The following is a 26,384-nucleotide window of genomic DNA, read 5'->3' as shown; positions in this document are numbered from 1 at the left end:
TTGGACACTTTTCATCCGATTCCAACTGATCTGGCTGAGAAATCGGGTAAAAAGTGGCCAAATAGCCCGTGTTTGGAAACTGATCCGATATGATGTACGTTCCCATGCGTATTGGATCAGAGTCAGAAATCGGACCTGCTTGGACATCCAACCTTCGACTCTGTCAGCCTTCTGGCAGCGGAATCTCCTCCATATATCACATGCTTACGGGTGGCTCAAGGGAGATCGGCTATGGCTTGTTGTGGATGGGTTGCTGTAAGTGAGAAAGTGAGAACCAAAGTTCTCAAGATGCACAACAGGGGTCCATTCTTGGATGAAGAGACTGTGCTACCAATGCTTTGTCCAATGGTGTACCGATTGTGCATTTAAAGAGATATTGGACCAGAACCACACTTCCGAAAGTGGGTATCACAGTATTTTAATGAAACTGACCAGCATAAAATATAGATGCTGCCATGTCTCGATGTGACTCCTCCCTACTAAGTTTTCCCAGAAGGTAAGAAATGCATTGAGTTTATGGTTAAACACTTATGGGGCTAAAGGAAAACCTCTCTCATTTTTCACCAAATTTCATGAAGCCATTCTGGCATAATAGCTTTGCACATCCAGCCTCTCGATGGCCTGAACATCTCTTGAAATGACAAGAAAGCATGCATGTGCAGGATGTTTTCTTATTAATAAATAAATAATAATAATCAATAATAATAAATAAATTATATCCTTATGGTGGCTATTTTACACCTTTTTCATTGAGAGTCCAGTTTGGTGGACATCCAAAGCAATATTATTATTTGTTATTCTGGAATTGTTTTATGAAGTACCGTTTATATTCGAGTATAAGTCGACTCGAATATAATCTGAGGCACCTAATTTTACAACAGAAAAACTGGGAAAACTTATTGACTCAAGTGGGACCCTCACTCGAGTATAAGCCGAGGGGGGCTTTTTCAGCATAATTTTTTTTCTGAAAGAGTAGGCTTATACTCGAGTATATATGGTATATATTTTTTTCCAGACCGAGGAAATTGTTGCCATATGTATATATAGATACAGCTTTACATTACTCATAAATCGGTAGCACCAATTTGGATCACCTCATCTGTAGAACCAAAGTTCTCAATTGTTGAGATCTATTGGCATACAAAGATAGTCCTCTCTTCCTTTGCCATATCTTAATATTTTCTTGGCAGTTGTTGGGCAGTACTCCACTTTATCTAGCAAAACTTTTAGCAACTTCACATTCAGATATTACAGCTCTACAACTTTTTTATGATAAAAAAAATTATTCAAAGATTCGATTAATTTTCCCCAGATATAAAGGTTCCCCAATTCATCAATCTATCCACATACAGCGCAGAGATTTTTCAGCGACTTGCTGATTTTTTTCATCCAAAGAACAGATCTGCAAATCAAGGAAGTGTCCATTTTAATAGTAGAAGTTGCAATGGACTGAATATTAGTTGATCGTCTCTATACGCTACCAATCTACTGTATAGCCATGACTGCTCACTGAAATTGAACATTTTTAACAACAGAATGTTGTAATTATGACTACAGTAGTGCACATCGCATCTAGTTCAAAACATATGCGATATGCTAACGCAGCTTGCAATTTGAACTACTGTAGATGCGATCTAGCATAAAAAGCACATGCTGCACATATTTTGTGCCTTGTTATATGATGTGCGCAGTAATCAGGGCAGCCGAGAGGGGGGGGGAGCGGGTACAAATTACCCGGGCCCAGGCTTGCTGGAGGGGCCCCACAGGTCCGACCCCTCCGTCCCTCCCGGGTAGCAACAGCAGCACAAACTTCTACAGCATGTGCTGTGCTGACAGCAGGCTCAGCATGAGTGTCTCACTGACAGCGTGAGAGCTCATGCTGAGCCTGCTGTCAGCACAGCACATGCTGTAGGTGTGTGCTGCTGCTGAGATTGCTGCTGAGATTACAGATTTTAGAGTTTTCTTTCACCCTCCTCTAAACATTTTTGGGGCGTGGCCTAAGTGCGGGAGGTGACCACACACCCCACTTAGGCCACGCCCCCAACATTTTTTACCGGGGCCCAGAATTCCTCCCGGCTGCCCTGGCAGTAATGTGCATCGCAAGGTAAAATAGCACTGTGTGTGGGCACCTATAGTAACTGCCACCTGGCATAAATGTTATCTTACAACCACCACTGATCTGCACGCTTCGAACATTGGACTTGATCTAGATTTCAGTGCTGCAATTGTCAGAACACCATGTACCAGCGAATATTATTGAATATTGGCCAATAATTTCAACTTAGATGCCATTCCTAAGAAACCAATTCTACCAAAAACTGCCTAAATCAAACAAAATATTAAACAACCAACTCAGATTTATATGCTAACAACTGCCAGTACAATTGCTCCGTGCACGGTAATATGCATATATGGGGTGACATTCTATGCTATGCGCTAAATGCGCATGTTTAATTCGCACACTATATCGCCGCAAATCGCATTTTTCTAACTCGCACTTTTCAGTCCAAATTCGATTATTTAATGTGATGCGCATTTGAGGCTGAAAAGTGCGAAGAGTTGCGATTTGCGGCGATTTTTAGTCATAAAAAAGTGCGATTTTTAGTATGAAAAAAGTGCGATTTTTAGTCCGAAAAACGCGCCATTTCTTCCGCTGGTCATGTGCGAGTTTTGGACCAACCGGAGTGCGATTTACAAACCTGTCTCCGCATGACTAAGAACCCCCAAACCTATTGGCCCACCTATGTCCCCTCCATTATGCATCACACCCCCTATATAAAGGGGCATTGGCGCCATTTCACTCTTTGATAGGAAGTAAGGAGCATGGAGAGGAGCAGTGGAAGCGTTTGTGCAGGAAGAGGAGTTGGTGGCAGAGGAACCAGTGGCAGAGGGAGCACTGGCAGAGGAACCAGTGGCAGAGGGAGCACTGGCAGAGGGAGCACTGGCAGAGGGAGCACTGGCAGAGGGAGCACTGGCAGCAGCCAGACAAGTGGGAGAGGCAGCAGTGTGGCAGGCAGCATGGCCACAGCAAGGCCAGCCTCAGCTCAGACCCTGGCCGTCCAGCTCCAGCAGGAGGAGGTGAAGGATCCGCTGGCATCCCCATCCTACAGCCAAGCCCTAGACCATACCCCACACCAGCTGCAGGAGGGCCACATGTCAGAGGTGGAGGAAGATGCTGGTGAGGAGGAGGAAGACACTGCCATGGAGGAGGAGGAGGGTGACATGGCTGGTGCAGAAAATGAGGAGGAGGAGGAGGTGGTAGCTGGTCGCACCAAAAGTGGCCGCATGGTCAGGTTTTCCTATGAGGAAAATGTGGCACTTGTGAGGGCTATCATGCCAGTGTACGAGAGGCTGCTTGGCAAAAGCAACTACAAAACCACTGCCCAGCGCAAGCCCGCTATATGGAAGGACATCACCCAGGCGGTGAACGCTGTGAGTAATCACAAGCGCCTGGTGCGCAATGTGAAGAAGCGCTTCAACGATATAAAACGCCAGTTGAAGCATAAAATGGCCCTGGAGATGGAGGAGGCCACCAGGACTGGAGGAGGAAGCCCCACCACTGTCAGCTACAATGCATATGAGGTGAAGCTGAAGCGCATCATCCCCCCTGAGGTCCTGCCTGGGATGTATGTGGCGGATACTGACAGGGCCCAAATGCCACCGCGAGCTGGTAAGTGTGACCCCATGCAAACTGTAACATACATGCCAATGTATTATACCTGTAATGTGCACTTGTATTGTTATGCTTTGTAAAGTGCTGCTGTGGAACTACATAGCCCAGCAAGGTCATGCACAAGAAAATGGCTGCTCCTGCTTTGAAATTGCTGATAATGCTGGCCCTTGTAGTTCCACAACTAATCTGATTGATTAACAGTGTACCATTCTTTGCAGCAGACTAACATGTATGTGTACAAAAACCCTGTGGTGTAATGGAGGTTTAGCTGGCATGCCTACAAACCACCGAATATCCTATAGTTGTCATGTGTACACTAGTTTACTACTAAGTCTGAAATGAAAGATTGGCCTGAAAACTAAACAAAGGGTGGTCCAGATATAATGCTGCCCTTTTCTAAGGGGTATTGTCCATTATTGTAAATTCACTGCATGTTTTCTGAAAATGCATATCCATTGCAAGGTCCATAATGCCTGCCCATCTTTCCTTGTACAGATTGTCCGTCCCGAAGTGCTGCAGCATCTAAGAGAAGAAGGCCCGTTGCTGCAGAATCTGTGGAAGCAGGTAAATGACTAAACAACACCCCATTACACATACAGTACACACACCCATGTCACATCAACAAGATCTCACACTACATTCTGCTCCTGCTGCTACATTGCAACGGACATGAGTGTAATCTGAGCTAGGCATGTGACATATTAATAGTGTCATTGTTGCATGCAGTATCGGGGTACATGTGTAAGTGCATAACACCCCTAGGTATGGGCGTCAGCCATCTATAGGCCTATGTAAAACAGTATAGAGGACAGTGTGGCCTATATATGCATGAGTACTTACCTCTTCTCTGTATCCACAGGTGCTATACAACTAGGGTCAAACCAAACAGATTCTTCAATACTGGTGCTAGACGAAATGGACATCATTCTTGATCCGGTCGACACCTTTGCGGCAGAGGAAGAAATGCCGGGCTCGTCCCAGAGTGATCTTCCCCCAAGTGGGGTGCCACCCAACCCACCCCCAACCACCCAGCAACCCCATACACCCAGGGGCAAACGCAGGATTTTCAGAAGGGGGTTTCCAGAGGGGCGGGGCAAAGTACGGAGATGGACACTTAGGTGACCCAGTATATGCCGGGTCAGTTAAAGTATTATAGATAGACCAAATGTATATTAATAACAATATTAATAAAAAAAAATTATATATATATATTTACACACACACACAAATATATATACTGTATATACAGGGGCGTCAACAGCAGTGCAGACCCCTGGGCATAGCAATGTATTGGGGCACCTACCGATCCTCCAGCGGTAGGGGTGGGGGAAGCTTTGATGTCCCGTGGGTGGTACAGGGTATTATATCAACCGCTCAGCATGTAAGGCCTGGATCAGTAATTTCCACTAATTACCCCTGTACTGCACAGATGGTGGCAGATGGGGCGGGAGAAGGGGGCAATGGGCTGAATAGAGGGGCCCTGATACATAACTTCCAGGGTGGTAGAGGATGTTTAATATGCAGAGGAGGGGTGTATAGTGGAGTGGGCTTATTATTCATATTTTCTGGTGGGAGGACAGCTTGCTTGACTGCAGATATCTCCAGTTTCCAGAAATAGATTTCTTAGATTTTAATGGAATTAAACACTAGAGAATCCCACCTACCAAATTATATTGGGGACTAGGGGATCAGAGGGCAGAGCAATCTGCCAACGAGTATATAAAACTACATACCAGGTGTGTGGAGCTGGAGCAGTAACCAGCTGCTGGAAGGCTGATATCTCTGGTTCTTGGAACAGTAGAGACAAGCTACTAGTGTCCTTCAAAGGGGGAGAGTCCCAGCTTTTGGAATATAAAAACTCTAAAACTGGAAGTTTGGAAAAACTCTAAGTCAGACAGAAACTAAAATATCTGACTGGGAAGAGCAATTAACAGGCTTGGATGGGGACCACTGATTTAAAGTCAGATATCTCCGGTTTCCAAGGGCCGATTTTTAAAATTCTTGTACCCATGGAAAGAGGGGACCCTCAGCTTTCAGACATGGGCCCTTAGACTCCTGGGGGGGGTTTCTGGGTACTCAGAAACCCCCCCTGCGTGCGCTACTGCATACACCAGCTACTGCTTCCCAAGTAGCTAACTCCTTGGTGAATTTCAAGGACAAGCAGCTTGAATTCATGGCCTCCCAAAGCCTCCAAATGGGAAATATACAGGGGTACATGCGTGACACCTTCCTGCAGTTGCGCAAAATGGCCCGTAGTGTAAGGGTAGCTGTAGGCACTCAAGTGCGCATTGCCAACAGTCTTGACAGCCGTTTTGCAGAACTAACTTCTGCAATACGTGAGCAGAATAGCCATATTGGGAGCCTGGCACAAAGTCTTACAGCCCTAACCCACACATGCACAGCGCAGACCAATGCCCTCCTAGCTATGCAGGCACAAATACAGCAGCAGCAGGAAGGCAATGTGGGAGGTGGCACTACCTCAACCCTCAGCAGTGTCTCCAGCACCCCAATAAGTGTCTCCCCCACTTCCCCACCCCGTCGTAGTGTGAGGACCCGTGGTGGGCTTAGTTCCGCCTCGAAAAGTGGTGTAGGGCTGCCTGATGCTGGCCGAAGGTAGCTGCTACATCAGTGTTTCTACATTAAAAAAGGCCAACTATCTGTCTACATGGCCCCACAGTTTGTATTTTGCACATGTTACATTTCAGAATGGTTTACTTCATAACAAGTAAAATTTGCAAACCGCATTCCATTGTGTTTGTGTCTTTTTCTCTATATAAATTAATGTGTGATTTATAACATATTGTAATGGTATATGACTATGGGGTTGCAGTAAAGTAATGTGGTATAACTCCTTGGCTGCCAAAGGTTATGGATGTACATTTTCCAGCAGGCTCTGACACTCATGGTTTGGACTGTAATGGTTGTAGTGTGTCAGGGCATGCTGGAACATGTAGTTCCACAACACCAGTGAGCCATGTTTCACCGAAAACTTAATTGTTACATGGACCAAGAGTACTTAGAAGGTAGATATCAGCAAGGGATAGGTCAGCACCACCATGTGCATCTGTTGTGGACTGGTGTTAGGTTAAATATGGGTGGAAAGCGGTGGTACTGGTCAATTATTTGTTAATGAGTACACTTCCAACACTGGTACATTTTGGAGTACAGGCCACATGTGCTTACCAGAAAAGCTACGCCTGGTGATGTATGTCTGCAACAACTTCTTTATAGCAAGTAACAGTACAGTACAATTCTTAGACAAAGGGGCCTGTGATAGCACCAAGGCCCATGAGGTCACAGACTGAGTGGAGGCTGTGGACAAATAGTAGAGGGCACACATTCATTATTGCTGGACAGACACTACATAGTTGGCACCCACAAAATGGGCACAAGCATCTCTCACCTGCTCATATAACTCCGACAGGGTAATGGGGTTCAGCGTAACCATCCCCACAACCTGTTGGTCCGACAGGTAGTCCAGGTACAGGTGAGCACCATACATACGTGGGGAACCCAGTAGTGGGGGGGCAACCAGCATCTTTTGCCCACCTTCCTCCCTCCTGCGTTTGCCCTCCAATTGGGACACATGACAGATAACCAATTTTAAAATAGTCATACAAATCTACATGAATTAAACCCTCACAGGTGTCCTTATTAATGTTGGGGTTAAGGTAGGGGGGTTTGGGATTGATAATGAAGGCACCTGTGTTGAAATTAACCATGTGCGCACTTGACCAAAATGAGGTGTGTGCAAATGCGCCAAACAGAACCAGGTCTGAAAAAAGTGCGATAAATAGACACCGCAAAAGTGCGATTTGCAAATGCGCATAGCATTAAATAAGCGGTTTGTATAGTTTTGCATTGGAAAACATCTGGATGCGATAAAAGTGCGAATTAATCTCGCACTTTTGGTCCGCATACCTTTACGCACAAAATATGCGATTTCTGTCCCTTAACGCATCACGTTAAATTGGCGATTTCGCAGAAAAATGCGATATCGCCATTTTGTGGTCTAAATAACGCCACAAACAGAAAATCGCATAGCATAGAATGTCACCCATGGTATCTATGCACTAAATTCAATCTGTAGTTTTATATTAATTGGACCCTTTTATTTTGGTATTTTTGAAAAATGTGTAGATTGTGAACCTGAAATTCAAATTGGTAATTTAATTTATCCAAAAATTTAAAATGAGTCATATAGTACGACTTATGATAGTGATTGATAGGACATATCATATATTTATAATTTAGAAGCTTTTTTAAATCAATTCTATTGTATTTTAATTGTTAGTCAGCATTCTGCACATTAATACTGTATGTGTGTGGATATATTGTATACTGTATTCAACTTTCCAAAATGGAATTTAAAAAATGAAACGATTAACATTATCCAGTTCTAGTTGCATTTCTCAAGAACTGCGAGCAGCTTCATGTATATTGTATTAAAAATAATTACTCGTTTTGAAAGTTGTAGAAGCACTGTATTGGCCTATCTGTATTCCCTAGACAAATGAAGAGATGGCTGAACATATCCGATGACACAGAAATGTATTTTTATCTGATCAAGTCTCTAGCATGACAAGTTTTGGACATTTTAAATTCTTCATTGTGTAAAACGAGAGAAATCCCTTTTTAGTAAATAGTAAGCAAAGATGCAGTTATCGTTTCTCCCAATGTTTGGTGTTGTTGAATCAACACGCCTGCTTTCCCAGGGGAATACCCAACCTTTTTATTGGGATGTGTAATAGACATTCCTCTACCTCCCCATGGCAGCATACTTCTGGGTTTCCGCCCCCTTGGGTAGATATCTGAAAGGAACAAAAAAGACACTGCCCCCTATATAAGGGACCGCCCCCCTAGGCTCTGTGTCTTTTTTTTCCTTTCAGGGTAGATGGATGGCTTACCCTGCAGGGATCAGGAGAGCTGGTTCCTCTGCCCAGTGCAGCTGTGAACTTAGCACATCGTGTATGGGACCCCCGCCACCGAGTGTGGTCTGGGACGTCCATCTGCTATTGCACTCTGCCGCCCAGTGCGTCCAGAGGAGAAAGTGCCCGGCGAGGTGTTCGGCGTCTGAAGCCGGTAAGCGCGGCGTGTATACGGGGCGCGTCATCAGGCGGCGCCCGGAAGCGGAGGTGGCGTCTGACGTCACAGCGAAACACGCACGCCGGGCATGGAGTTTAAAAACCAGTCTGCAAGCCCAGGAGGTCGCTGCAGACGTACTCCTACACCAGCAGACGAGGTAAGGCCCTGTGGAAGCAGCAGCGCTGCTAGGGCAATGGCTGTTATGACGGAATTATTACTAAACTGAAGGTGTATTAATTTCTCTATTAGAGCACAGCATACTGTGACAGTTTATTATGGAGGAGGACAGGAAGCAGCCTGCGGATGCAGGGTAAGCCAGGCATTATTGGAGAATTGGTTTGTTTTTATTGTTGACATATAGTTAGTGACTTGGCGTTTACTTGTACAGGGCAGGACCCAGTAAAGAAAAAGCAGAAGGGAAAGCCAAGTTTAAAAAATTACATACAGCTAAGTGTGTACTGTGCAAAAGGATTCTACCAGAGAAATATTCAGGTTCTACATGTAGCAAATGTGAGGGGACACAACAGATGGGATTACCCCAAATGACGGAGCTGGTCTCACTGTTAAAAACAGCATTAGCTGATACGTTTATGGCAAAAAAGGAAAGTACTAAGGCTTCTACAAAAAGAAGAAGAATAGTGCTTTCTGATTCGGATGACCCAGAGGAAGGGCCTGCAGCCAGACCAGAGGAGGAAGCAGAAGAGGGGGAAGTGTTTCAAGAGAAGGAAGAAATTGACTTCAACCCAGATCTGTTAGAAAGTCTGTTGTGTCTCATTAATAAATCCCTCAATATTGAGGATACGCAGAAAGAAGGGAAACTTCAAGATTTACTGTTCAAAGATAAAAAGAAGAAAGGGAAGCAGTTTGCTTTATCATTAACTCTGAAAGAGATAGTGGAGGAAGAATGGCTTCATCCCGATAAGAAAGTTCCTGTACCTATAAGAGTACAGAAAATGTACCCGTTTAACCCTGAGGAGGTTAAGACATGGGAGGAGCCACCAAAAGTGGATGCAGCAATTGCCCGCATATCAAGGAAGACAACACTACCGTTAGAGGACGCTAATGTATTTAAGGATTCTATGGAACGCAAAATAGAAATGAACCTGAGGAAGCAGCACGTGACGTCTGGTGCAGCAATCAAAGCATCATCAGCCATGGCCATTACGTCTAGGGTCCTAAGGTCATGTGTCCAGGACCTTGAGTCGGATATGCTAGATGGAATTAAAAGGACGGAACTGATGAAAATGGTGCAGAACATTCAGATGGCGGTAGAGTTCCTGTGCGATGCCTCCCTAGATGGGGTACGGTTGGCAGCAAGATCCAGTGCAAATAACATAGTAACAAGGAGAGCGCTCTGGCTGAAGCCATGGGCGGCGGATAATCAATCAAAAAATAAATTATTATCTATTCCCTTCCAAGGCAAATACCTATTCGGTCAGCAATTGGACGAAATAATTACAAAAATATCCGGCGGTAAGTCCGTTTGGCTACCCCAAGATAAGGCGGTAAGAAGAGGGCAGTTTAACAAGAACTTCCGGTACTCTACAACAGATTATAAAGAAGCCAAGACGTATAGACCAGGTCGTAGTTTCAGGAGGCCATGGTTTGGGAATAGAAGTACTTTTCGTGGTCAAAGGGGCAGAGAAGGCCGCTTTGCCTTTCGTCAGACACAATGACGCCAGAGAAAGGGTTGGCGGCAGACTGATACATTACGAACAAGTCTGGTGCCAATCAACCCAGGACAGGTGGGTATTAGAAGTCGTCTCTTCAGGCTACAAAATAGAGTTTATCAAACTGCCGGGGGACTGGATGGAAGAATCACCTGTCCCAAGAAACTGGGAAGAAAGATCAGCGTTACTAAGCAGTTTACAGGTCATGATAGACCAAGGTGTGGTAAAAACAGTACCAAAACATCTAGAAAACCAGGGATGGCACTCAAGGTTTTTTGTGGTGAAGAAGTCGTCAGGGGGCTTCAGGACAATACTGGACCTGAGAAGGTTGAACACCTTTGTCCACACAAGAAAATTCAAAATGGAATCGATCAGGAGCATTCTTCCAGACATAGAAAAAGGAGCCTATCTAACAACGATAGACCTAAAGGATGCTTACTTGCATATTCCGATATTTCTGGGTCACCAAAAATACCTGAGATTCAGATTAAAAGGAAGAACTTATCAGTTCACGTCTCTGCCATTCGGCCTATCAACGTCACCCAGAACCTTCACCAAGGTATTAGTGGTGCTGGTAGCCAACCTAAGAATTCAGGGGGTGGCGATATGGCCATACCTCGACGATCTCCTCATTATGGCAAGATCAGAGGTTCTGTCAGCTCAGCACACAAAATTGGTGCTAGAGTATCTCAAAAAGCATGGCTGGTTGATAAATTATCAAAAAAGCCACCTGGAACCCTCACAAAAGGTAACATACTTAGGAATGGTTTTAGACACGCAATCCATGCGTGTGAAGCTGACAGAAGACAGACGTCAGAAACTGATCAAGGAAGTAAGGAAAATGTTAAAAGAAAACATAACTCATACAGAGGAGTGTATGCGGGTGCTAGGCCTTATGTCGGCAGCAATAGAGGCTATACCATGGGCAAGGTTCCACATGCGGGCATTACAAGGATGCTTCCTAGAACAATGGAATGGAGACGAAAAAGACAAGAGGCAAAAAATCTTACTATCAAAGGGGGCAAGGACAGACCTCAGATGGTGGAACAACATGGAGAGATTAAATCTAGGCAAGTCGTTCGCAACTCAGACACAGATCATAGTAACCACGGATGCCAGCAAGCAAGGCTGGGGGGCCGTGTGCGAACAACATATGGCACAGGGAGAATGGAATATGGAAGCAAGCCAGAACCATTCCAATATAAGAGAGATGATGGCGGTACTGATGGCATGCAAAAAATTTCAGAGGTTACTGATCAACAAGGAGGTTGTGATAAGATCGGACAATCAGTCTGTTGTGACATACTTGAACAGACAGGGGGGAACGAGGAGCAAAGCCCTGATGACGGAGGCAGCAAAGGTACTGCAATGGGCAGAAAGTCACGTGGTGAACCTCAAGGCTGTATTCATTGCAGGGAAGGAGAACCGTTTAGCCGATACCTTAAGCAGAAGCAGGATAGCCCCAGGAGAATGGGAGCTGTCACCAAAGGTGTTCGATGCAATTGTGAGGAAATGGGGCCTACCACAAGTAGATCTTATGGCAACAGAAAAGAATGCGAAGGTGCCTTGTTACATTTCCAGACACTGGGAACCAGGATCATGGAAAGTAGATGCCCTGACAGAAAGGTGGGAAGTGAAACTAGCATATGTCTTCCCACCATTTCCGGTCATTCACAGACTAATCAACAAGATAAGCAGAGAAAAATCCAGGGTGATCGCGATTCTACCATATTGGCCGAGGAGATCGTGGTTTGCAAAACTAACTCAAATGGCGATAGAAGAACCATGGATACTGCCAGATTGCAAGGACCTAATACAGCAGGGCCGGTATTATCAAAGACAGCCAGAAAATTGGAGGCTAACGGCCTGGTTGTTGAAACCAGGACATTGAGAAGGAAAGGATTTTCGGAGAAAGTGGTAAATACACTTTTAAAAGCAAGAAAATATTCAACATCCAGTGTGTATTATAGGACATGGAGGAAGTATATATACTTCTGCAAATCAGGGGGCAAAGATGAAAGGAGAATAAATACAATTCTTGAGTTCCTACAAGCCGGATTGGAAAAGAACCTATCAGCGAGCTCTCTGAGAGTACAGATATCGGCACTAAGTGCTATTCTAGATTTAAAAATTGCGGACAACAGATATATCCAAAGATTCGTGCAGGCAATAAAAAGGATCCGACCAGTGTTCCATAACCCACTGGCACCCTGGGACCTTAACATGGTCCTGAACGTACTGACGGAGGCACCCTTTGAGCCTTTAGAAGAAGTATCCTTGAAGATCACCATCAAGGTGGTCTTCCTTGTCGCAATCACCTCGGCTAGGAGAGTCTCGGAGTTGCAGGCGCTATGGGTGGAGGAACCGTTCCTCAACTTCTTCGAAGATAAAGCAGTATTAAGGACGAACCCGCATTTTTTACCGAAGGTCGTTTCAAAGTTTCATATGAATCAAGAAATAATATTACCATCCTTCTGTAAGAACCCAGCAAACTCCAAAGAGGCAAGACTGCATAATTTGGACGTAAGTAGGGCATTAAAAATATATCTGAAAAGATCAGAAGCCTGGAGGAAGTCAAAGAGATTGTTTGTACTTACAGAAGGAATAAAAAAGGGCCTAGGAGCGACAAAGATGACGATATCCAGATGGATTAGGGCATGCATATGTGAAGCCTACAAGGTTAGGAAGTTAGATCCCCCAGTAGGACTAAAAGCCCATTCTACGAGAGCACTAGCAGCATCATGGGCAGAAAAAGGGGCGGCGTCACTGGAGGAAGTGTGTAAGGCAGCATGCTGGTCCTCGTCACACACGTTCACTAAGCACTATAGGGTAGACGTGGCGGCTACTGAAGACACAAAACTAGGAAGAAGAATTCTTAGTGCAGTAATTTGAAAAAAAAAAAAAAAGGAGTGGAAGAGAAGAGAGGTAATAGTCAGAAGAAAGACTTGAAGCCGCATTTTTAGATATGGTGAAAGAAACCAGTATCCTTTTCTGTTTTCCATTATGGTATTATGCCCTCCCAGTGAAGAAAACTGCTAGGGTAGACCCAGAAGTATGCTGCCATGGGGAGGTAGAGGAAAGTACAGATTATTACCTGTTAATAGGCTTTCCTCTACTCCACCATGGCAGCCGTTTTCCCAGCCCTGAATTAAAGGGTTGAGCGTGTTATTTAATATAATATTGTATGAGTTAAGCTTGAAAAATGAAAGACACAGAGCCTAGGGGGGCGGTCCCTTATATAGGGGGCAGTGTCTTTTTTGTTCCTTTCAGATATCTACCCAAGGGGGCGGAAACCCAGAAGTATGCTGCCATGGTGGAGTAGAGGAAAGCCTATTAACAGGTAATAATCTGTACTTTCGCACAGGGGGTTTGTGCATGCCAAGACCCTCACCATCGAATACCAAAAACAGTGCTAAATTCGAACCCGACTGATCGGGTCTGAATCGGCCCCTACGTTTTTTGGGTTTGGGTTGTGAGATACCTTTATGGTATTTTATCTTGATATTGCTTATTTGAGTGTGTGTAGTGACAGTCTTATTTCAGCACACGGAAGCAGGTAACCATTATCTGTGCCGTTTCTTCTGTATAGAACTACTCTGCTGGTGGATTCGGTATGAAATGCCGGTGATTGAAATCTTGATGGTCGAAATACCGACGCTGCAATCCCGACTGCCGAAATGGCGCGCGCTCGGCGCCCCGGTGCCCAGTGTTTCATGGACACCCATAGAGTGACAAAGTGCCGGCATTGCGGCACTCGGGATTCTGGCGTCGGTATTTCGTCCATTTGGATTCCAACCGCCGGCATATTGACCGCATCCCCTGCTGGTGACCAAGGATTTTGGAAGTAAAGTAGTCTTGAAGAATTTGAGAGCATTTTATGTAGTAACCTTTCCCACATACTGTATTAAAAAAAAGCTTAATATTGTCATTAGATAATAATCACAGGCATGGGACATACTGTAGCCACACTTATTTTCTTAATTTATTCACATTTCAGAAGTAACCACATTGCATAGGCCATACTTATAATGGGAAATGCAATCTGGCCAAATTTGCAAAAAAAAAAAAAAAAAAGCAGAGCCCTCTGATAATAACGCCAACTCCAGGTAGCAAATTCACAGGGCTCACAGCAATACGCCTGATCCTGCATAGCTTTCATTGCCCTTTAGGCAGGGAAAGCAGTACGGTGACCAGGCAATTCTGATCAGCTATCTGTGTCCGATAAATACACAAGCTGCTAAATGTGTAAAAATAAAAAAACAAAAAAACAATAACTCTTATTCACCTTCCCAGGTGATCGGTGATCTGGTGAGGGCAGATTATCGCTGCTTCCTGCTGCTCCTGAGGATGTGACCCCTGATGCAGTAAAGTGATTCTGCAAAGTGGCACATGTGTTTACCGCACCAGAGTTCACAGCAGCTGATAGCCCCAATGACCCACAGCCCTCCAGGAGCTCCAATCACTGATCCCCACTTTAGGTATGTATGACCAGCAGTGGGGGGGTGGTCATGGTGTGGCGTCATCACGACTGGGCACGAGTACCAGCAGTATCGGTGATGTCCACAGTGATATCTGCACAGGTGCATGTGCAGCCATTATTCTGGGTATTTTTTTTTTTTAAATACCCCAATGAGGCTGTGGTGAGGCATCGTATGGTCAAAGCTTTCTCATGAGCTATGTTTGTTTCCTTGATAATTGATACATCCATGCAATATAATCATTTATTGCATTGTGAATTGGGCTGATATCATCACAGCACATCCGCCTCTGAGGATTCTGATGGTGATAAATGTTAATATGGTGTGCTCTGCGCATGTCCCCACAGCCGATGGGCTGTTTGGCCCCTTACGCTTGCCGTCCGTGGTAGTAGGCGGCAACCTTGAGTGAAAGTGCACTCAGCCTGTTAGTGGTGAGCGCGCCATTTGCAGCAGTCACTGTCTGCATGCCTCCTCTCTGCGAGGAGAATGATGTGACAGCACACCCACTGTGAGGAGACAGTGGTCCTGCGCTAGTGTGAGAGAAACAAGCTGACAGGACCACGCTATTATAGCTTATCAGCACGTCCTGAGCGCCAGCTGTATAATACCCCGCCAGTGAGAGGAGCTGTCAATCACCGCTCAGCATTCCAAGTTATACAGCACCTGCAGCGTTAACCCCACAGTCGCCATTACAGACCAGCACTAAGTCTGTATGGCTGTGCAGACTTCTTATATTGCCATAGAGAGACCTCCATGCATTTTTCATCTGCTGCCACAGGATAAGATAAGTACCAGCACCATACACCTGTGTACACCTGCCTTTTGTATATCCGCTATATACAGCATACAGTATATCAAAGTTTACCCTTAATAACTGTTAACTCTGTGCTCACTACAAATAAACCACATTCCTGGTTAAGCTTCAAAAGAATGTCGTCTAACAAGACCACTGGCACCGCTATATACTCTGCCAACAATAAATCCATAAAGAAAAAGAAAGAAGATGGAGTGGTGCGCTATCAACAGCTGCTGGCACTGGGTTGTCAAGCCCAAACAAAAAAGTAAGATAAAGATAAAGGATGTGCCCAGCGCTGGCTGTACCAATATGTAGACAAGACGGTTCTCAGTTAAAAATACAATTTATTGTGAACACATACAAATATAAAAATGAATATATGTAAAAATATATATGTGTCTTCATGACACCTATATGAATAATGAGCATAAAAAGGTATCACAGGTATCTCGAGTAAGTATTGGGGAGCTCCATATAAAAATGGCAGTTTTTTTAGAAGATTATTGAAGTGGCGATGTATATTAACACCCAATGTTTTCTAGGCCAGTAGGAGTGATGAAGAGTCCTAAAGTTCCCTTAGTGAGAGGGCTCAAACCTCCCTATTAGGCGTCTTCTCCTTGTATGCTGGAACGATTAGGAACAATGCAGATATCCCAAATTAATTGTAAGGTCCAGATCGATCAGGAGAATTGTGGACGTCGGTGGGAGGGTGGACAATCACTTGATGAATGGAATGGATGGATCAGCAATCATTCAAATAGCTCAACGCATTTCCCCGGATGTTCTCTGTCCGGCTTCCTCAGGAGCAAATGTGAGACTGTATCTGTATAATACCGACGACAGGCACCGGGACTGGTGCATGCGCAGTACCGATGTGGGTACTGCGCATGCACAATCTAGGATTTTGCTCACCAGCCCGCAGAAAGGCGTCCCGGAGGGAGGGAACACCCCCAATGGGATTGCCTTGGTGACTGGTAGGTCGGACTTCCAATAGGAAGTCAGGCCAGTCACATTGAAGCCAGTGCAGTCTCACAGACTGCACCTGGCTTCACTACAGTGGCAGATTTTACCTGGGGGGGGGGGGGGCTGCTGCCCCCCATAGGTAAAAAAACACCACTGCAAGTAACATATCTGAGTGCAAAAATAGGGAAATAGGTTTCAACTATGCAATGGAAAATAGACCTATAATTAGAGCAACTGACAAATGCTCCTCTTTTTGCTAAATTGTTCCAGATACAATACCGATTTGCTGTACTGTAGAGACAGCTGGGGAATTATGGTAAGAAGGGGGTTAAGTCATGTAGCATTATAACATACAGCAATTCCAGTTGTGCACACCTTAGCTCTGTCTCCATGGACTTTTAATGTGTGCTTCTGGGTGGCAGAGGGGTGGCAACAACACATGTGCACACAAGAAAACTGAGCATATGCAGAGAGGACGCCAGATCCAGATAAATCCACTTTTCCTGCAAATTAAGTATTGGGGTGACTCAGAATGAGGCCCTTGTATAGCAATGTCTCTGTACAAGAGGTTTTCATTTTGAGCTTTAGTTAGTGTGTTATGATACACATGGGGTGTTTTTTGCTTTTTTCTAAGTGATCTGTCTAGATCGCTTAGAAATTTAGCACAAATCACTCAGTGTGTACATCCCATAGCCATGGCGATGCACGGTTTTGGGCATCTCCATCAAACACTCAGATCTTTAGCACACGCATAAAGAGCACTGAGTTAGGACAGATCGCAGGCAATATCTTATGTGTATATGGGTGATCTAGCCATCAGGAAAATTACCTGCCCTACAGCGCTAAGCCGCATCGCTACGTATGTATGCCCCTTTAGTCTGATCTCTCATAACTGATCAAACCTATTCCATGACCATTCTTTCTGTCTGGGATCTTGAATTTTGACTTATTTTCTTGGTCCTCCAGCTCATCATCTTCTTAGGGATCACTGGTAAAGGAAGCCATTATCATCCTTTAGTGTCATAGTCATACTGGCCTACTTTTGGGGGGCGGTAACTAATCATCATCAAGCCCCACCCCCAGTACAGCAAATACTGTGATTCATGGGTATACGAGGAGAGCCATGGATCACAGTATTGATCAGTGAGTCTGGTGTCTGGGGACATGCGGGAGGATTGCCCACCTTTCCAGGGGGCTGAAAGGTAAGTATGGGCATAGTGGGTTTACATGCACTGTGATAGAACTCTCAAACAGTGACACAAAGACTGTCACAATGACTTTGCTAAATATATGGATTTTCTTTCAAAAAGTCTACACTATATTTATTTATTTATTTATTAACAGTTACTTATATAGCGCAGCATATTCCATTGCGCTTTACAATAGCAGACAGTGATACAACAAGACAGGGTATTTACAGACAGTCAAAATGTAGGAGGGCCCTGCTCGCAAGCTTACAATCTATAGATAATACAACAAATATAAGTGTGGCAGCAGAGCATATTTCTTGCACAACTGCATCGCAGCTCATGTTCATCGACTGCAGGGTTGTTGCAGAAGTTTGCATGCTAACCCATATGGAATTCCCTTTATTCCCTTTAAACACCTACATACTGTCACTTGTAGATCACTGCCTTATTTTTTCACAATGTCTCTTCATCCAATCCACTATATATATATATATATATATATAGAAGTAGTGTGTCAGTCGACACAGACGGGCGGCACTCACACGGGTTTGTTATAAAGCAATTAACTCAGACCCACAACTGGATAGTCTGACGTTTCGGTTTTATTGACGAAAGAGGTATTAAAGTGACCTCAGAAACGTTGACCGCAGCCGACATGGTGTAGTCTACATTATTTCATTGCGTCAGTCTCTGGAGTGCCGGCCTGGTCTATCATAGACCCATCTGCAATTATCTATTATTTATGGCAAGGTCACCGTGAGCAGCAGTTTTCCCATCCTGAGTGCCGGACCCTTGGATCCCATCTATATATATATATATATATATATATATATATATATATATATATATATATATATATATATATATATATATTCTGTGTGGTGACCGGCACTCCCAAATAGCAGGCTCAATATATGCTCGCCTGGTGCCTTCCAGCATGGACCCTCCGGTCCTGTTATATGGGGTAGGGATCAGGCGGCACTCACGGACTCAATTTCTGGTGCAAAATGTTGTTTTATTTGTCCTAAAATAAAACAACATTTTGCACCAGAAATTGAGTCCGTGAGTGCCGCCTGATCCCTACCCCATATATATATATATATATAATATATATATATTTATACTGAACAATTCGTATGATGTATTGTTCAATGTATCGTTACAGGCCACATGTAAGTACAGTGTAGTTGACCATGGTATCATCCGATTGGACATGCAGGGGTAAATTTACTAAGATGGAAGTTTTACTTAAAATGTGATGTTGCCCATAGCTATTAATCAGATGCTATCTATTCTCTTCTAGAAGGTGCTAAATAAATAAGTAGAATCTGATTGGTTGCTCTGGGCAACATCCCATCTGAAATAGAACTCCTATCTTAGTAAATGTACCCCTATGTATTTGCATGACAAGTGTAATCTGTGCAACCTGAAAGGGGAAATGGAAAACACTCTCAGGGTTCTATATTTCTCAATGCTATGGTAATGCATCTCTCCCCCAGGATGCAACGTCATACCAAATAAAATAATGCTACTTGACAGTGTTATCATCATTCAATCCACACACTTTGCTGTAATTACCAATGAGACACAAATGAGAGCCTAGATAAACACTCCTGTTACCAGGTGTATTGTTACTATGGGCTACATCCCCTCTTCAACAGAACCCCCATATTAGTAATTCTACCCAGCAGCATCCTGTGGGATGATTCAATGAGTGCCAGGATTGGCTACCTGGGGTAGCCAACCCTAGTCCTCGAGAGCTACTAACAGTGCATGTTTTGTAGGTCTCCTCACAGAATCACAAGTGAGCTAATTTGCTCCATCTGTGTATCTTTTAAAATGTGTCAGTGATTAATGAGTGCAGCTGTGCAGCAGCTAGGTTGTCTGGAAAATGTGAACTGTTGGTAGCTCTCGAGGGCTAGGGTTGGCTACCACTGCACTATACCATACCTCCCAACATGACCCTCTCCAGGAGGGACTCATTGCTCTGCTCCTGGACTTTTTACTTTTAATGTGTGAGTACCTTCATCTGTGTTGAACAGGTTAATTGATAAGAAAGGTGATTCAACACAGGTGATGGCAATCATCCATTACCAGGGAAGGCCAGGAGCAGAGCATTGTGTCCCTCCTGGAGAGGGTCGTGTTGGGAGGTAAGCTATACAATGTGCACAGTAATTCAGATCAGTGTTGGAACAACTATACATATCGTACAGTACAATATAGAGTGCCTTATAGTGTATACCCAGCTTGAGAGTTTCTCTTCCAGAAACAGGAATTCTACGTTGACAGTATTATTGTGGCTTGCCTATATTCAACTGCATTAGAAAGAATCGTGGGGCCCTGGCAGCTGTCCGGTGGGCCTATAGTCTATGTTAAGATGGCCCTGGTAAGAGCATGCTCATGTAAATGTACCACTCCCCTTGTAGATGTGATCAAATTATCTAATTATGCTTAAGCTGGGTACACACCTTAGCATTATAGTACACACAATGTAATCAGCAACATTGTTACATTCTTAACGTAACAACACTGCATCATCCATGGCATCCTCCCATGTGATGTACAGCTCATGTATAATGTAACCACCCAATTCATCAGACGACTCATTGGTGGATTTAAAGGTACAATCTATATGATAGTCATTGAGACTCAGCGCAATTTGGCCAATATAGCTAGTGGGACACATGTTTAGATACCCTTGCAAATACTAGAGACCTGATGTAAAGACTGTTGACCATGGTGACAGCAGAAGCAAATTTTGATTGACAGCTGGCTTATCTATTGCTTTCGCTGTAGTTTGGGGTCAATGTTAGAAGCATCAATGTGGGTGATAAGCAGTATCAGAGCGCTAATACCGCTTCTCGCCCGTTTATGTAAGAGGAGAAGTGGGCTCTGTGACAGGGGTGCTGGGCACCTCAGATTATTGGTGCTGCTATCTTTAAGATAGCGCGCCAATAGGAAGGGTCAATATATGAATGGTCAGCAGCCTTGACCATTCCAACACATGTAGCTGTCATTACCGACAGCTGCAAGTGTCATTGACCATACAGCACTCTTTACTTTAGTTCATCCCGCCCTCAGTTAAGGAACCTTGGAAAAAATTGCATATTGTAGTACAGTAGATTGGAGTTTCAAGGAGTTTGGCCTTTTGCACCAAACTAGTATTCCTCCTTCCAAGCAACATATGTGCATTGTCATTTGGCTGATTTTATAGTCTTATTTAACTCGTTATTACAGTATGTCTGTGCCAATCCAACACTGGTATTTTGTAAAACCATGAAAAACAACTAAATGTAAGCTGGTTCTTATGTATGGAAAAGCTTAATTGGTAGAACATCCATCAATCCATAATATGGGACCTTATTCTTGTTGACTCGGAAAAGCTGCAAATTTCGCAGCTTGTGAGTCCACCAAATGCTGCCCACATAGCCATCCGCCCCCCTTCGTACGCCATGATCACCCGCAGGTATGCGAATGGATGTTTTGCATAAGCATCCATTCGCAGCCTTGCATGCAGGGACAAAATCATTCGATAGTCATCGACCATCGAATGATTTTGCAAGCGCTTGCAGATCTAAGACACCTCTGTGGTGTCTTAGATTTACAGGAGCCCTGTGCGGGAAGCGGGTGGGCAGCTGACATCTACTGACATCAGCTGCCCACCCCACAGATGTGCGTCACAGGCGCATTGGCATGGGATCGCCCAACGTTTTCATGGGAACGCCCATGAAACGCTGGACGTTACCATGGGTGCAGCCCGTTGCCACCGCACCCCGCCCACACTGCTAGGTGCGAACGGGACAGCGAACTAGCAGTTCACCATGCCCGCTCACACCAAGCATCTGCACATGCGCATAAATGCGTATGCGCAGATGACAAACATCTTTCCACTGTGCGAACGCGCGGGAGAGCGAAGGAACTAGAATAACTCCTATGGTACAATTATCCTCATTAGAATGAACTGAGTCCTACAGACAAGATCATCTGCCTTACATTCATGGATTTTATTTTATTTATTACCAGTTACCTATATAGCACCAGCATATCCCTTTTTGCTTTACAAGTGGGAGCAAATGGGAACTCTTTACATAATTTCCTCTTCATAGGCCTTCTCTGTAGAATGGGTCTTATCCAGGGTTTTAGAATATGGTCAACATGATGTATATTATATTATGGTCAATATGATGTATATTAATGAACTGGCATTTAACTTGTTACATGTTATACTGTACGGTGCTATTTGTTCCTAATTGTACTGTATTTTACAACCAAAAATATACAGATATCAGGAACAGTCAATACTCGTGCCATAAGGACTTTCTTCCTTGAATCCTCAAAGACCAATCACATAATACTGTGGCATCACACTGAACCTAATGACAGTACATATGCCCTGTTGTTGAACTCTGACATACACAGAAACTACCACCCTACAATTAATGATGAGCATTACAGCAAAATCAGCATGGCCTTCACACAGGCAAACATCTATGACCTTCATTAACTCATCTAAAAGAAGCTATTTGTCCTTGTTTGCAAGCCTAATGTAAAACTATATCCTTATAAACATTCTGCGTTATATATTTGTGTAATTTGTGTGCAGTATCCTACTGTACATACACTAGATATGTGCTATTCCATGATGTATGTGCACCCAACAACCAGGTCTAGTTATCAAATACATAACAAAAAAGGCTTTTTGCCAAACAGCAATCGGCCATCTGAAATCTACATGTTGCCAAATCACTATCCTTGATATGCTAATAGTAATATTAGGAGTATGAATGAAATATTAAATATAATCACCATTTTACTAAGCTGAGGTATAAAATATTATAAAATATCTTTGTTTTCTGACTTTGCTATGAGAGGGATGAATCAGCTGTCAGGTATCCAATAACAGATTTACCTTGATATCATTATACACATTTACATTACAGTTTTTGGTATCATAGTCTGTACAATTACAAATCTTATTGTATTTCATTCATCACAAATAATACTGATTTACGTTACCAGATATGAGACAGTCCTAATATCTATCTATCTATCTATCTATCTATCTATCTATCTATCTATCTATCTATCTATCTATCTATCTATCTATCTATCTATCTAGTATCACCTGCATTATGTCTTAGGTCATGTTGCTTTAGACATGACTTAAATGATGCAAACCAGTGTTCTGCTACACATACTGTACTAGGCTGTATTCAGCATTTTTACAAATACAGTGTTCAGAAAATAAAGAGGATTTTCCAGCATGGATACAGATCACATCCTTTACCATCTGATGTCAACATGCAATGCACACAATCCTCATATAACAGACATTCATCAAAGAGACTTAAGATTTTATCATCACTTACCTCTACAAAATAAAAACATGGTAGTAAGGTAACGCTGTCTTTTGTAACTCTCATTTTTTGCCGTTCCTTTGCAGACATGTTTGTTTTTTTATCAGCAGAATCCTCTGTTCAGACAAGCTGGTTCAAAATGATTTTCCTTTTGCAAACCTAAAGCTCAGCGTTGATGTGTGTGCCATTCCCTAGTACCACCTATGAAGTGTGCAGCATTTGGTGTGTGTTTTTTCTCTCTCTCTCTCTCTCCTTATTTCTCTCTCTCTCTCTCTCTCTCTCTCTCTCCCTCTCTCTCTGTCTCTCTCTCTGTCTCTATCTCCTTTCTCCCCCCTCTCTCTGTCTCTCCTTTTCCTCTTCCCCTGCCTCTCTCTCTCTTTCTGTCTCTCTCTTTCTCTGTCTCCCTAGCTTGCAGCAATTCCAGTTCCCACACAGTCAGAGAAAATTATTCATTACGCCTTACAGAAACAGCAATGGCTTCTGTACAAAAACACCCCTCTTGCTCTGCTTGAACTCCCAATGAGCTCCTATTCACTTAAGCATTATTAGAATTCACAGCTTATTGTCTCTAGGTCTGACGTCAAAGAAGCTACAGGGAGCAAAATGGAAAAAAATGCCCTGAGTTTATTTATGTGCTAGTAGGTTATGCAGATTCAGATCTGATCAGTGTTACAACAACCAGCCAGATGATGTGAAATGTCACAGAAGATCAGAAAGGCTCAGCTGTCAAGTGACCATATGAAATGATGACGTTGTTTTTTTATATAATTAAAAAAAAATGATCAATGCATTTTGTAAACTGGATTAATGAGCTTTTTAACCACTATGCGTAAAAAAAATTAATACATAAAGTTTTTTAAATCCTGTATATAGAGTTGTGTTTAATGCAGTGGTTCCCAAACTTTTTTGAATCATGGCACCCTAGATTTTCAGAATTTGTTTCATGGCACCCCTAATCCAAATGTTTCAAAGGAGGGAAAGGTTACAAATGGGGTACCCCAGGGATCTGTACTGTGACCAGTGCTTTTTAATATCTTTATTGGTGATATTGCAAATGGAATTGAAGGTAAAATGTGCCTATTTGCAGATGACACAAAGGTATGCAACATGTAGACACACCAGGAGGGGTAAAACAAATGACTGATGATCTAGGTATGAATGGTACATGAATGGTCAAGAGCATGGCAACTACAGTTTAATGCCAAAAAATGCAAAATCATTCATCAAAAATCCAAAGACTAAATATACTGTAGTATAAATGGCACTATAATGGAAACTACTGAAGAGAGGGATCTAGGTGTCACTATTTCAGGGGACTTAAAGGCAGGTAGGCAATGTAACAAAGCAATGAAGAAGGCAAGTCAGATGCTTGGTTGCATAGGAAGAGGTATCAGCAGTAGAAAGAAAGAAGTAATAATGCCACTGTATAGGTCATTGGTACGACCTCATCTAGAGGAGCAACAGAACACGAGGAAATGCACTGAAACTAGAGGGAGGAAGATTCAGGGGAAATTTGAGGAAAAATTACTTCACAGAAAGAGTAGTGGATAAGTGGAATAGCCTCCCATCAGAGGTGGTAGAGTCAAATACAGTAGAGCAGTTTAAACATGCTTGGGATAGGCATATTGATATCCTTACAAAGAAATAAGTATAAAATGTGGTTTAAAATAACATATTTAAAAAAGGGGAAAACTAGATGGGCCAAGTGGTTCTTTTTTTTTTAAATTGTCTTTTTTTTTAATCAATATATTTTATTCAAATGATCTTTTGCTTTACAATTTACAATATACAAAAAAATCAAGAAATACATACATTAAAAATGGACAATGTTGTTCAAAATTTTACATAGTACACTGTGACTGTTCAAAATATAGAAAGTACATTGTGCCCAAAAAAATAACTCAAACTTATTTTTTAAAACAAAAAAAATAATGAAATGACACAAGTGTTGCTATAAACTATGCTTTAAATACATGTTCTTTAAATTGAAAACTGCATTACAAACATATTAATTCTTACTTAATAGTTTAAATTATAAAGGTGAATAATATAGAAGGAAAAATAAAAAAATAAAGTTTAATGAATTTAATAAGTTAATGGGTTTGCCCGGGAGTATTTGAAAGGAAGAAAGAAGTTTTGAAAGGAAATTTAAAGAATTAGATTACATAACTTTCAAGATGGTCAGTGGTTTTTCTCCCACGCAGAGATTGGGTATAATCAAACCAAGGATTCCATATTTTAATACATTTTATGGATTTGTTCTGTAGGAATGCTGTTATCTTCTCCATTGAAGCTACAAACCATATCTTATTTGTTAATGTTTGAGGGGAAGGGGGGTCCAGATTTTTCCTGTGTGAGGCAACTAGACACCTTGAAGTGCTAAGTATCTGGGATGCTAATTTTTCGAACGGTGGGTCTAGAAAAGCTATTGGATGTCCCAAAAGAAAGAACCATGGTTCCTTATCAATTTTAGTAAGTAACACTTTACCCAACAAATTTGCCACTTCTTCCCAATAATCAACAATTTTAGGGCAAGTCCACCATATGTGTAAAAAGCTGCCGGACTCTCCACAACCTCTCCAGCATAGGGGTGAAGCAGAACTGTATATTCTATTTAGTCTAACAGGCACCAAGTGAGGGCTGTTTGAAAGCAGCATTTGAAGGTGTGGGTTGACTTCCGGATCCGGCTCTAATGTGAGAGGACGTGTGAAGGGGTAGCTCCGTTGCTGCAGCGGCTCCAGACAAGGAGATGGACTAACCCCCGGCAGATACAAACCCCCACCCCCTAAAGCAAAGGGGTCCGATTAGCGAAAAAGACTGTCCTGGAGGGGTCGGGAGAGACAGAGCCCGAAAGTGTGCGGACGCGGGACAGCGGCTGAACTGGTCGAAACCGGAAGAGGACGCGGAGAGGGTGAACTTCGACCCGGTGAACGGAGGAGTGACGGAGAGAGGCTGGTAGAGAGCCGAGCGACATAGCGGGGATGAGAGACGCAGCGGCAGAGACCAGAACCAAGGTGCGGTGAGGCAGCCCTGACCCCAGCTCTGAACACCAAACGGCAGCCTACACCATAAGGGAGACGCTGAGAAAATTGTGCCAACAGAGATCAAGCTGCAGACGGCGGCTTTGATCATAGCGGAGAAAGCCTGCCCGAGGAGAATAAACGGCAGCAGC

The 26,384-nt window shown here is 43.3% G+C and overlaps 1 protein-coding gene across 1 annotated transcript in view; it reads right to left on the bottom strand.

The window, feature by feature from the left end:
* The window catches only part of PLPPR4 (phospholipid phosphatase related 4), a 104,346-nt gene extending 80,603 nt beyond the window's left edge, over positions 1–23,743 (bottom strand). Inside the window, exon 1 of the mRNA XM_083157064.1 lies at positions 23,225–23,743. Coding sequence (XP_083013190.1) covers positions 23,225–23,302 — 78 coding nt within the window. The 5' untranslated portion in view covers positions 23,303–23,743. The remainder of the gene's footprint in view (positions 1–23,224) is intronic.
* Positions 23,744–26,384: the final 2,641 nt, after the last annotated feature.

The sequence above is a fragment of the Crinia signifera genome, chromosome 8, assembly GCF_055691185.1.
Source record: "Crinia signifera chromosome 8, ASM5569118v1, whole genome shotgun sequence".
Classification (NCBI taxonomy): Eukaryota; Metazoa; Chordata; class Amphibia; order Anura; family Myobatrachidae; genus Crinia; species Crinia signifera.
The sequence above is the reverse complement of the archived record's forward strand: the minus strand, read 5'-3'. Positions and strand labels throughout refer to the sequence as shown.